This window comes from Astyanax mexicanus, chromosome 24 (genome assembly GCF_023375975.1).
Source record: "Astyanax mexicanus isolate ESR-SI-001 chromosome 24, AstMex3_surface, whole genome shotgun sequence".
NCBI classification, from domain to species: domain Eukaryota; kingdom Metazoa; phylum Chordata; class Actinopteri; order Characiformes; family Acestrorhamphidae; genus Astyanax; species Astyanax mexicanus.
The window spans coordinates 14,188,484-14,201,173 of NC_064431.1; the positions used below are offsets into that span (position 1 = coordinate 14,188,484).

Genomic DNA, 12,690 nt, shown 5'->3' on the forward strand with positions numbered 1-12,690 from the left:
TGCTTGTTCTGGTGAGAGCTCATATTCTAGTCCCATACATAATTCTGCAGCTCCCTCAGTGTTTTCTGCCGTATTTTGCGGCTAGCGCGAGCGCTTACAACTGACACCGCGCACCGCGAGGTGCCGCCGCGTTTGTGCCGAATCCGACTCTCTGCTGAATCTGACTCCCGCTTCGCGGACAGAATCGGCACAACACCCCCGCTGTAGAACTGCGGTAGTGAAAACAGCGCTTGTAAATAAATTAGTTTAGTTTCACTTTCAGTTTTCGTTATTTTCGTTATTTTTTTTTTACATAAAAATATAATTAAAAAACAGACGCCTACATCTCGGACTATTTTCTGGAGCCCGGGTCGGATTTCGGGTCGGACCTCGGGTCATGTCGGGTTCGGGCAGAGGAGAGCATGGACTCCGGAGAGCAATCTCCAGCTACAAAAAAAACGCCAGCGGGCATCTAAAGTTTGGGAGCATTTCACGCAAAAGGGCAACAATGTGGTCCTCTGCCATACGTGCAAAAGGACTTGAAGCGCAAACATCCAGGAGCACTATGTCAACAGGGTCACACAGTAAGTTACCGTTTACATCAGGGTCTCCGCGGGTGTCCTTAAAAAGACTTAAGGCTGTCTACCAAAGGTTTTAAACCTGCCACAGGCAGAAATTATACATTTTTGGTTTATATTTGTGCATGGCATTTCGCAGATTCCAGAAACAGTAGCATTATTCATAAGTTCAGGTGTTTAGTTAAGCTAGCTGCCTTAAGTTATTTTAGCTAGCGCCGTCGGCGCTGCGGTGTTGCACCGTTTTCTGTCACCGTCGGAATTTTGTGACCAGTGCTCACGGTTATGAGCGTTCATTGGCAAAACAGAAGCTTTCTATACCTACACCTTACCCTCAGCCCTAAACTTAACCGTTTTGGCCAGTCGGGGTAAACATTAGAAACGAACACGTTTCGAATCGGCCAGTGCACCGGTCTGCTGAGAACTACTTGCCAGTGGTCACAAAATCTAGCGTCACAGAAAACAGTGCAACACACGGTTGTGGTGTATGGGAGCTTACCATTTTTAGCGTTAAAGATCTAAACGTGTTGTACATGTAAGTGATTATAAGTGTGGGGTTTGGTTTAGTAGGCTTGTGTTGTTGTTGTTATTATATATTAATATAGTAATTTATCGTTTGCTTTAAAACGTAAAATAATAATTATTTAAATATGTTTCTCAATAAATAGATTAGTCGACTAATCGAAATAAATAATCGTTAGAATAATCGTTTAAAAAATAATCGTTAGGGACAGCCCTATTAGAGTTATTGTCGTATCTCTTTTTACAGTCTATTATTTAAATTTCTTCAGCTGTTTTTTTTAATTTTATTATAAAGTCTGATCTCTTCATATATTGTGTAATTTTGTTGGACAAAGTGAACCCTATACAAATCAAAGCCCTAATTTATAGTGGTTTATAATAAATGTACTCTTAACATTACATTAACTAACAAACCTATATTAAAGCCAAGTCATGCAAAAAATATTAAAAATGAATGCTACAAACTGTCCTAAAACTTGTCAGCCACCCTAAAGTGAAATTGTTTGTCCCATTTTTTTTTACCACTTCTGTTGTTTTTATTTATGCATTTTTCTACAGACATAATATCATCTGACTTATTTAAACAGCCATTTATAAAACAAACGGCTGCTCCTCTCTCCTGGCTTTGAATGGCTATTGTGACTCACTCACACCTAGTGTGACAAAAGAAGAGTAAAGTAATGTATTCTAATTTTGCCGTTGAGACAACAATACAGTATACAGTGACGGTGATCAACCAGTTTATTATATATTACTGTAGTTTACCAACTGTTTTAGTAAAGTGTCTTATCTTTTCTTAAAGCTCACCTTCCGCGAAAATCCGATTTTTCTTGTTTTTTGTGGAATACAGTAGGTCTCTCCGAGTTGAATGTGTACACCTGCACATTAAACTGTTTTGCAGCCCCCATTGTCTGCAGGAGCTAAGCAAAGAAATCCCCCCTCCCCCCCCTCCGAAAAACGGGTGAATTTTGAATTATCTTTCTGCCTACGTAGGCAGAAACTCACAGACCAGCCCACCTTGGCTCGAGAAACTCCCAGAGGCGGAGCTGAAGCGACGCAACATCACCGCTCATCAGTTAGGAGGTGGGAGGCAGTGAGCGGCAGAGCGGTGGAGGGGCGTCGCAGTGCTCCTAGCCAATCAGAGGAGAGATATTTGCATGCTGTTTGCATGTATGAATATTCATGAGCAAAGCTGGAATCCGGTCATTTTGGACACACCCCTAAAACAGTCCATTAAAAAAGAGCTATACAGAGACACCTGAGCACTTTTTTTTTTTTACAAAAACGGCTCACATGTCATTCATTCATACTAGAGACCACAACTAGACATGTTAAAATGAAAGAAAAAACGACGGAAGGTGAGCTTTAAGCTGTTTTTTTTCCTGCTTATAAAGTCTTTTTCATTTCTTCATATATTGTGTAATTTTGTGGGACAAATTAAACCCAATGGTAATCAAAGCCTTAATTTAAAGCATTAGTTTTATATATTTTATGTACACCTAACAGTACAGTAACCCAAAGCAATATTAAAGCACAATTATGCAAAAAAAATATATATAATATAAATAATAGTGTGATATACCGTGAAACCGTCAGAATCTTGAAAAATACTGTGATATGCATTTTTGCCCTTAATGCCCAGCACTAGTTTTACTGTAAGTTGTTGATGAAACTACCTCAACCATGTTTGGAAGCTGTAGTTTAGCCTGGCTAGGTTTTACTGTGAGCTTCAAATGAAACTACCTCCATCAAGTTTGGATGCATTACTTTAGCCTGGCAAGCTTTTATTGTGAGTTGTTGAAACTACCTCCACCATGTTTGAAAACAGGAGTTTAGCCTGGCAAGCTTTTGTTGTGAGCTGTTGAAACTACCTCCACCATGTTTGGAAGCTGTAGTTTAGCCTGGCTAGGTTTTACTGTAAGTTGGTAATGAAACTACCTCCACCACGTTTTGAATCTGTAGTTTAGCCTGGCTAAGTTTTACTGTAAGTTGGTAGTGAAACTACCTTCACCATGTTTGGATGCATTACTTTAATCTGGCAAGCTTTTATTGTAAGTTGGTAATGAAAGTACCTCCACCATGTTTGGAATCTGTAGTTTAGCCTGGCTAGGTTTTACTGTAAGTTGGTAGTGAAACTACCTTCACCATGTTTGGAAGCTGTACTTCTAATGGTGCTCTATTGGGCCACCAGGAGGATATTCAGATAATTAAGGACTAAATTATTCTGAGATTTACACTTAAAATTTGTGTGGAATCTGGAGAAATATCGATCTGGACACTGTAAAACATGAAAATCGGCTAAATTGTCCATGCTACATTTTGCCAAACTAAGTTTGAACTCCACTCTTACCTTCCTGTAAAGAATTCTTTTCCCTGAAGCAATTAAATATCCAGCCTTCTCTCTTTCTCAGTCTGAGGCGTCAGATGGTTTGAGCTCTCTGTGGAACCAGCAGGGTTTCTGAAACATAAAACCGAAGAAAGATTGGCTCATTTTGAAGAGCAGAACACCTCAGCCCAAAGAACACCCCCTGTTATCTCTGCATCAAATACATTTATGGAAAAGCCATCCACCTTGTTAACTTTTTGATGGTAAAATCGATCCAGTTTGATGAATGTACGCTGATCCACACTGCAAACAGGAAGGAACACAGTGAAGGAACTCTGCAGTATGGTGGTCTGTTTCAGATGAAAGTAGATTCATGTGGCATCGAAATGAAAGGCCTGGCATGGGCAGACAGGTAGGAGCTGGCCAATTATCTGGTCACCGCTGTGCCTCAGGCTGGGTTATTACGCATGGGAAATATATTTATACAGTCTAGTCATTTCCAGAGTCTTGCACTGGTTTATTTTAAAAATATACCGGTCATTTGATTTATTTTTCATTGAGTCTTTGATCTCCTTTGAAATTTCAAAAGAACAGTTAATAAATTGTAATTTAGTGGTTGTTTAACTGGAAATTAATTAAACAAGAGAATCTTAGACAATCTTAAGCCCTATCCCAATGGGATTAGTTTCTCAGGGGATTCTCGGGTAGTTTTCTCTTTTATGGAGGGTTCTCTGTGATTTTATTCCTGTCTGGAACGACCATGTCTGTGTTTTTCTAAGACATCCTCTGAGAAAATTACAGGCTACTTGAGTTACCTACTGTTTTTTTGCTGAACTCTGTGGTCCTCTGGTAATTTTAGTCCCGTCCGGATTCATATCTTTGAGTTTTGTCACCTCACGTTTAATAAAATAGCTATTTGTCCACTGCCACGCACTGCAAATACACTTTGGGCATGTGTTTCCACGGAGATCCATATAAACACAACAGCGAGTGGGAATGAGCTACTGAACACGATGTCATGTGACCAAGAAAGACTAAAAAATCACGGGTCCTATTTTTTCAATTGTAGTCCAGATGCAAGAGCTTTATCACTGAGTAGAAGTGTGAAATATTTTTCACAGACGTCCCCCTAAAAAACTAATCCCGTCCGGAGAGGGTTTTAGTCTCAAAGACTGCAATTGATTTTGCTCTAGCTATGCAATTGTTGATTTGAGAGTTTCTGCCAGTAGGAAACCACCAGCATCCCAGACCAAAACAAATGCTTTTGTATTCACACACACTTCTCTCCCTCTGTTCTTCTTGCTCAAACATTGCCAAGTCTGTTAGCATCATCTGTCTCTCTATTAGCATCTCTAACTGTCAAAGATTTCTGTTTGCATTATAACTGAATTAAACTAAATTAAATGATTAATTCACTCAAACTCTTGCCAAGTCTGGTCTGGATGTGATGTCTGCTAGCTTTGCAGCTCCAACTCTATATTAAGGTGGACTGTTAGCATCACAGCTAACATATCCCACTCCTCCCAAACCTGGCTGTTGTTTCTATTAGCATCACTACGCCAACTCTACTTGCTGGGAGCCTCACTGCTGGGTTTGCAAGCATTGCAGCTCCAACCCTCTAGGCACTGGCTGTTAGCATTCTGGCTAACACGCTTCAAACCTTCCAAGCCTTGTTTGCTGTGTCTGTTAGCTCCAAGCCTGCCAAGGCCATTAGCATTGTGCCTTCTACCCTGCTGAGCCCAGATTTTACCATCATGATAATGCTGAATGAATATTTGGAAGATCACTTATAGCCGACCTGAATGTTTCGTCCTGCACTCTGCCCTCTTGCATGTGCAGTGCTGTGTGCCCAGTTACTGGCTACGTATCTACAGTTCGGGACTACAAGCTATGAACACAAAGTTCAGAAGACACACACAGAGGGGGTGTGGCTTCATTCTCTGATTAGGATGCCTTTACTCCTCTACATCTGTACACAGAATTTAGATTTAGTAATATTATTGTGTAAATAACCTGCACACATATGGTAAAAATGTGCAGAACTGGGCATTCTCTAAAACCAGTGTTGAGAAACTGTGTTGTAATCCAGCCCGCTGAAGATAAAGGCGTGGATTAAATTGTTGGAGTTAATTAGCAATCCCAGTAGAAATATCCTGTCCAATCCCTTTCTTTCCCGCACGTTTAGTGGCATGTTGGCATTCGCTCCAATGCCCATTGAGATGATTCGATTGGCGGCGAGTAATTTACACCAGAGGCAGGTCGTTTCTGAATGCTGGGATGTAGGTCAACGAAGCAGGTTTGCACATGCAGCAAATTAACACTACGATCTGGAATTGCTGAAATGGTGCCAAGGATTAGCGCCAAGCCTCAAACTGAGGCCTACATCCAAGTCTGAGTCAGAAATGTTTAGACGAGGTGGAAATGAGTGTATATTCTCATGATATTTGGGTGAGACTGAAGAGAAGATGTAGAAGATACACTACATATACTAGTATACACATGTCCAAATATTTGTGAAGACCACTTCAAAATGCATAATAAATGAATTGTTTCAGCCAAATTAAGTTGCACTTATTTCAACTTAAAGGGGACATATATCTTTTTTTAAAAAAGTTAGAATACATCTACGGACCATAAAGAACATGTTCCTGAAGTTCTCTGCCAGTGAGTGTTAGCTTGTGCTGTAAGGCAAAACACAATCAATCCAATTCATGATTAACTGTCAAAGAAACACAAAACATATTATTTAAAAGTACTACATCCCCCCTCTGCTGACTTGCCATGGACCGCAGATCCCTCCTTCAGGCGAAGTCTGCTGGCTAATGTGTACTGTCTAAGGTTCTCAACTAGCATTTCTTTCTTCTTCTAGTGGGTGGGACTCCTGCCTTTCGCCCGATGCTGGCTGGGATAGGCTCCAGACCCCCCCAACCGTGACCCTTAACGAATAAAGCGGTTCACGATGAGTGAGTGAGTGGGTGTGTTGCAGGGGGGTCGTCTATGATTTTATTCCCATCAGGAACGACCATGTGTGTGTTTTTCTCAGACATCTTCTGAGAAAATTACAGGGCAAATTATCTACTGTTTTTCGCTGAACTCCGTGGTCCTTAGGTAATTTTAGTCCCGCCCGGACGCACCTCGCTTTTAATAAAATAGCTATTTGTCCACTGCTACGCACCATATTTACACTTCAAGCGAGCATTTCCACAGAGATCCACATGAACAGAACAGCAAGTGAAAATGGGGGGATGCCATGTGACCGAGAAAACCCAAAAACTCACTGGCCCTCCTGTTTTTTCAATAACAGTCCGGATGCAAGAGTTTTTTCACAAAGTAGAAGTGTGAAAAACTTTTCACAGGCATCCCTTTGTAAAACTAATCCCGTCCAGACAGTGCTATACAATATTTTGTGCATCCATACTTCATGGAAACATGTCCACAGATAAAAGTGGGACAGTACTGTGTGTAGGACTGATTTAATGAGGCAGTAATAAATAGAAGTGATAATAAACTGTATAATACTGCTGAATTTACTACTGTTGATCTGTGGGACAGCCATATTTGATTCTGAATTCTTTCAGTGTTGGTGAGGCTCTCACAGATTTTAGAGTAGAAACTTTTATGGACTTGTGTGGGCATTCCAATTTAAATTTCCTACTTGAAATTTGCAAATACTGACATTGGATGTTAATTAGAGTGCATTTTAATGCCAGACATGAACTGTAGGGGTCCAATCCCAAACCAACCCTATCATTGCACTTTAACAAAAGCAGAATATACTCATTTTTAATACCTATGATTATTGTATCAATTCCATAGAGTCTATACAACTTTAAGCTTCATAACATTTGTAGTTGTATCAGTAATGCTTAAAGTGGTTGTCAACCAGGCTCTGTTGTGAACGCTGTTTTGGCATGTCGCCCAGGGCATTAGCTGTGGCTCAGTAGGTGAGGGCACCATGCCAGGAGCGATGGGGTTGGTTGTTTGATTGAATGAACGAAGCCTTATTGACTTTTGTGTCTGGGGGATTTGAACTGTAATGATATCCCTGGATAGTAGAGACAGTTACTTCAACAAAAGCAGAATAAACTCTTTGTAATATACTTGTTTTCAAAGCAAATAAAATACATTTGGCAGGTGTCCCAATACTTTTGTCCATACAGCGTAGAGTAAGCTTCTTTTAGAGAAGTAATAAAAGGTTGCTTTATTGACGTGCACTCAATCCGAAGCCTTCCCTGAAACAAAGACACCTGCTGAGGTCCCTGGGCAATACCAGACACCTAGGGGTGTTAAATGAAATTCCTGTACATATTTATTTTTGGACAGGGTTGGCAGTGTTGGAGGGCATTTTTATACGTTTATTGGTCTACTGCAGTCTGAAACACAAAGAGAGGGAAAGAGACGGAGACCTTCAGACTCCCGAGATGAAGCGCAGGGGGCTGGCAGGGCTGAGTCCCACTGGGCCAGCCGAGCGAGTCGGTGTGAAGTGCGAGGGGAGCAGCGGGAGGGGCACGGATCAGAACTCGAGAAGGTAGACTGAAGGTGACGGTCAACATTTTCACAGACGGCGAAGTGAGCATAGAGACTGTTCCTTAGCAACCGGCCCGAATCTCTTTCTGCCTCTTTATTTTACATAAGGAGCCTGTTATCCTTAAGGCTAATGGGAAGTAATTATGTTATTACTACGGTACTGTTGGTCAAAAAATGTTGTCTTGATACACCAACATGGAAATTGTGGGCAATGTCGCATCTCATCCCCTAGCTTCTTAACTCCTCACCAGCTCCTCAACTCCCCACCTCATCACTTGTTTCTTAACTCCACCTCAACTTTCCAACCCAGCCCCAACTCCCCACCTCCCTAACTCATTTTCAACTACTTATCTCCAACTCCCTATCTCTAACTCCTCATCAAATCCACAAATCATTGTCACCCATCTCACTAAACTCCCCAAATTATCTCTTAACCACCGTCCTCATCCCCAACTTATGCCCAAATCATCCCTATCTCCCCAACCCATTCCTAGCTCCTCAACTAATCCCCAACTCTCACATTACTAGCCTCCTAACCCCTCCCCACCTCCTTAACTCATTCTCAACTACTTATCTCCAACTCCTTAACATATCCCCAGCTCCCCAACTGCTTAACCCATCCCCAACTTCTTAACAAATCCCCAAATCCCCACCTCCCTAACTCATCATTCACTCAATCTCACTCACCTACCAAAATGATCTCTTAACCATCGTCCTCATCCTCAGTTTATCCCCAATTTATGCCCAAATCCCCAAATCATCCCCATCTCCCCAACTCCCCACCTCCTTAACTCATTCTCAACTACTTATCTCCAACTCCCTAACATATCCCCAGCTCCCCAACTGATTAACCCATCCCAAACTCCTCATTAAATTCCCAGACCCCCACCTCCCTAACTCATCATCAACTCAATCTCACTCAACTCCCCAAATTATCTCTTAACCACCATCCTCATCCCCAACTCATCCCCAATTTATGCCCAAATCATTCCCATCTCCCCAACCCATTCCCAGCTCCTCAACTTACCCCAACTCTCCGACACATTCCAAGCCTCCTTACCCTTCCCCAGCTCTCTACATTTGTTATAAGGGGTGTCCACAAATATTTCAACTGCTGTCCAAACACCTCCTATAGTGAGTTTCACTTCTCCACACATTTCCTAACACGGTCCCACACACTCTCTCTGGGGTTTAAATGTGGTGATTGTGTTGCCATGACATCACCTGCACTTCCTCTCTCCGCAGCCCACCCCGTCACTGGTCTGCCTTTGTTCTTTTGGTCTTGTTGGCATATCACAAGTCATATTTTTTGGGATAGATGCTTAAAACATGTCCAGAACAGGTGTCTAGCATTAGTGTAGAACATCTGGAGATCTGAACGATTCCGTTGGACTGCCAGCCCAGTGTATTATCAGTGGCAACGTTTAATTAATGTCCCGTTGTTTTCCTTGTTTTTCAGGAATAATCTTACGGACATGCCTGTGAAGAACCACTGTGTTGATCCAGCTCTTCAGACCTTTGACAACAGGTGACAATCAAGGTGGCTGGACCTCTTCAATGGAGACTACGACGGACAGTCGGGTCCCCAGAATTCTACAAGATCATACGAACCTCAGTGCGACAACTTACTTTAACATATCCATTCCCTTCCACCATCACATGAACAATGCAGTGCTGGGAATTCTCCTAGGAACGCTGTCTCTGCTGACAGTCATCATGAACGTCCTGGTTCTGTTGGCTGTGAGAAAGGAACGTACTCTGCACACGGTTGGAAACCTTTACATCGTCAGTCTCTCTCTGGCGGATCTTATTGTTGGGGCAACCGTGATGCCATTGAACATAGTCTACTTGCTTGAGGACGAGTGGAAGCTGGGACGTGTCGTGTGCCAGTTCTGGTTGGTCATGGACTACGTAGCTAGTACAGCCTCCATCTTCAGCTTATTCATTCTCTGCTTGGACAGGTATCGATCTGTTCGGCAGCCGCTGAGGTACTTGAAATACCGAACCCGTGGAAGGGCGACGCTGATGATCTGTGGGGCATGGTTGCTCTCCATGACGTGGATCATTCCCATTCTGGGCTGGCGGTTGTTCACCCACGTTGAGAGGAAACCAGAGCTGGAGAGCAAGTGCGACACAGACTTTCGCTTTGTGACCTGGTTCAAAGTTCTGACCGCCATCCTCAACTTTTACATCCCGTCCTTTCTGATGCTCTTTTTCTACTCCCAGATTTTCATAGCAGTGCGAGAACACTACAAACAGTGGGAGAGCCTCACTTGTCCCAGAGTTCCACCAGATCAAGACGGAACCGTACAAAACTCAGATCCATTGCAAAGAGCTTTCTACAAACCCTCAGAGAAGGAGAATCTAGCTCTGCAAGTGACTTATGCTAAAAACGAAGGCATCTTGGATCAGTACACTCTGGAACTGCCGATTAACTCAAAAGACACTAATGAGGAGGTTGGTGAATTGTCGGCTGATAAAAAACTCAAAAAACGCAAAACCTCCTTTTTTAATATCACAAAACACAAGAGGAAAACTTTCAGGGAAGCAAATGAGATTTCCTCCATGAGCCAGGAGGAGGACATTGACAATGAGGCGGCAGCCCAAAAAGAGCCATCTTTACCTCTGAGGTTTTTGCAGTGTGAGGAGAACGATGAGCTCAAAATGTTCGTATCCGTCAACGACTGCAACGTACTGGTGCCAAATTCTGTCGCTAATATTTGCGAGATAACACCCACCACTGATGTTCACAAGTACACCACTGTTCTGTGCAACGACGATGCTGCACAGTCACCTACGTCACCGTGGGCGCATGCCAGCAGCCCACCAATAGACACTGGCAACGCTCTTACTCTGAAGCAGACGTGGCAGAAGTTCTGTGAACAGTCCAGACAGTGTGTCCAGAACATGCGGGTTCACAAGGAGCGGAAAGCTGCGAGGCAGCTCGGCTTCATTATCACCGTTTTCATGGTGTGTTGGATCCCCTATTTCATCACTTTCATGGTCATGTCTCTGTGTGACGCCTGCGTTCACCATGACCTCCACATGTTCACCATTTGGTTGGGATACATTAACTCCACCCTGAACCCTTTTATCTACCCGCTCTGCAACGAGAACTTCAAGAGAGTATTCAAAAAGATATTCAGAATCAAATCCTGACATTGCCCAGCCCTTCAGCCCGCAGCCGCCGTGCGTCTGTGTAAACACAATTTGTACCGAGTTCTGGACCGAGTGTTTATGATGGCCTCGTGGCCTCTGAGCTTCTTTGTTGGCCCGTTGTGTTGCAGAACACCTGCAGTGTGTTGATGATGATGTGCGTTTTTTTGTGCGTTGGCTTCAGAGATATCGTGTCCTTGGTTTTCAACAGTGTTATTGTGCTTTTTTTTTACTGTCACTCGACATTTTTTTTTGTAATCTGCATCAGATTAAACTTTTTACCATTCGTTTGTTTTTAATGTAAATACACGGTAAAGGTGTCCAATAAAGTTCGGCTGGTTTCGTTGGCACTGGGATTGTGTTGTTTTTATGTTTGTGTTTGTTCTACAGGACATGGAATAATCTTTTTTTGGTATCTTTAAATCACTTTAAATAATTACTTGGGTCCCAAAATAATGGCTTAGTGTTTTAGATTATGACGTAGTACTTCAAAATAATGACTTAGTATTTCAAAATAAAGAAAATATCTCAAATATGACCCAGTAGCTCAAATTTATCAAGCAATATCCCAGAGTTATGACAGTTATTTCAAGATAATGAGATGGTATTTTAAAATAGATAACTATATCAAATTATCATTACTTAGCGTCGCAAAGTAATGATTTTGTATTTCAAAATTAAGATAATAATTTTAATAAAAGGCTCTGTATCTCAAATCAATGAAGTAGTATTTCAGAAGTATGACCTAGTATCACATAATAATACGATTATTTTAAGATGAGATAGTATCTTGATATAATGATCTGATATAATGATTAATGTAATATTAACTCAAAACAGAGATAGTATCGCAAATTATGACAGTATCTCAAAATAATAGGATAGTATCTCAAAATAGAGATATAGTATCTTAAAGTAATCATATAATATCTCTTTACATATTATTGTAAAGTAATACAATGGTATATCAAAATAGAGATAAAATATCAAAGTATAACTTACTATCTCAAAATAATGATTTTGTATTTATAAGCTAAGATAATATCTCAAAACAATGACTCAGTATCTTAAATTAATGAAGTAGTATCTCAAAATAATATGAGCATCTCAATATAATGAATCTTAATATAATGATCTGATGTAATGATTAATATAACAGTATCTGAAAACATATAATTTTGCAAATTATGACATAGTATCTCAAAATAATGAGATAGTATCTTAAATTACGACTTAGTGTCTTAAAATAATGAAGTATCTCAAAACAGAGATAATGTCTATAAATAATAATGTAGTATCTTAAAGTAATAAGATAATATCTCAAATTATGACTTCACATATCAGAGAGTGAGATCGGATCTCAAATTATTGAGATGACATCTTGCAATACAGATAATATCTTAATATGATGACCTAATGTCTCATAGTAGAGATATTATCTCAAATTATAACTTAGTATCTCAAAATATTGACCTACTATTTCTAAATACTATTTCTACTATTTCTAGTACCTAAGAATTATGGGTTTCTAGAAATAATCACCAAGTTTTTCAAGTCACTTAATAATGAAAGTGATTAATTATGGGATGGATGGACTAATAAAAC

The 12,690-nt window shown here is 40.9% G+C and overlaps 1 protein-coding gene across 1 annotated transcript in view; it reads left to right on the top strand.

The window, feature by feature from the left end:
* hrh1 (histamine receptor H1) overlaps window positions 1-11,441 on the top strand; it is a 32,292-nt gene extending 20,851 nt beyond the window's left edge. Inside the window, exon 2 of the mRNA XM_007248424.4 lies at window positions 9,389-11,441. Coding sequence (XP_007248486.3) covers window positions 9,487-11,088 — 1,602 coding nt within the window. The 5' untranslated portion in view covers window positions 9,389-9,486 and the 3' untranslated portion in view covers window positions 11,089-11,441. The remainder of the gene's footprint in view (window positions 1-9,388) is intronic.
* The last annotated feature ends 1,249 nt before the right edge of the window (window positions 11,442-12,690 follow it).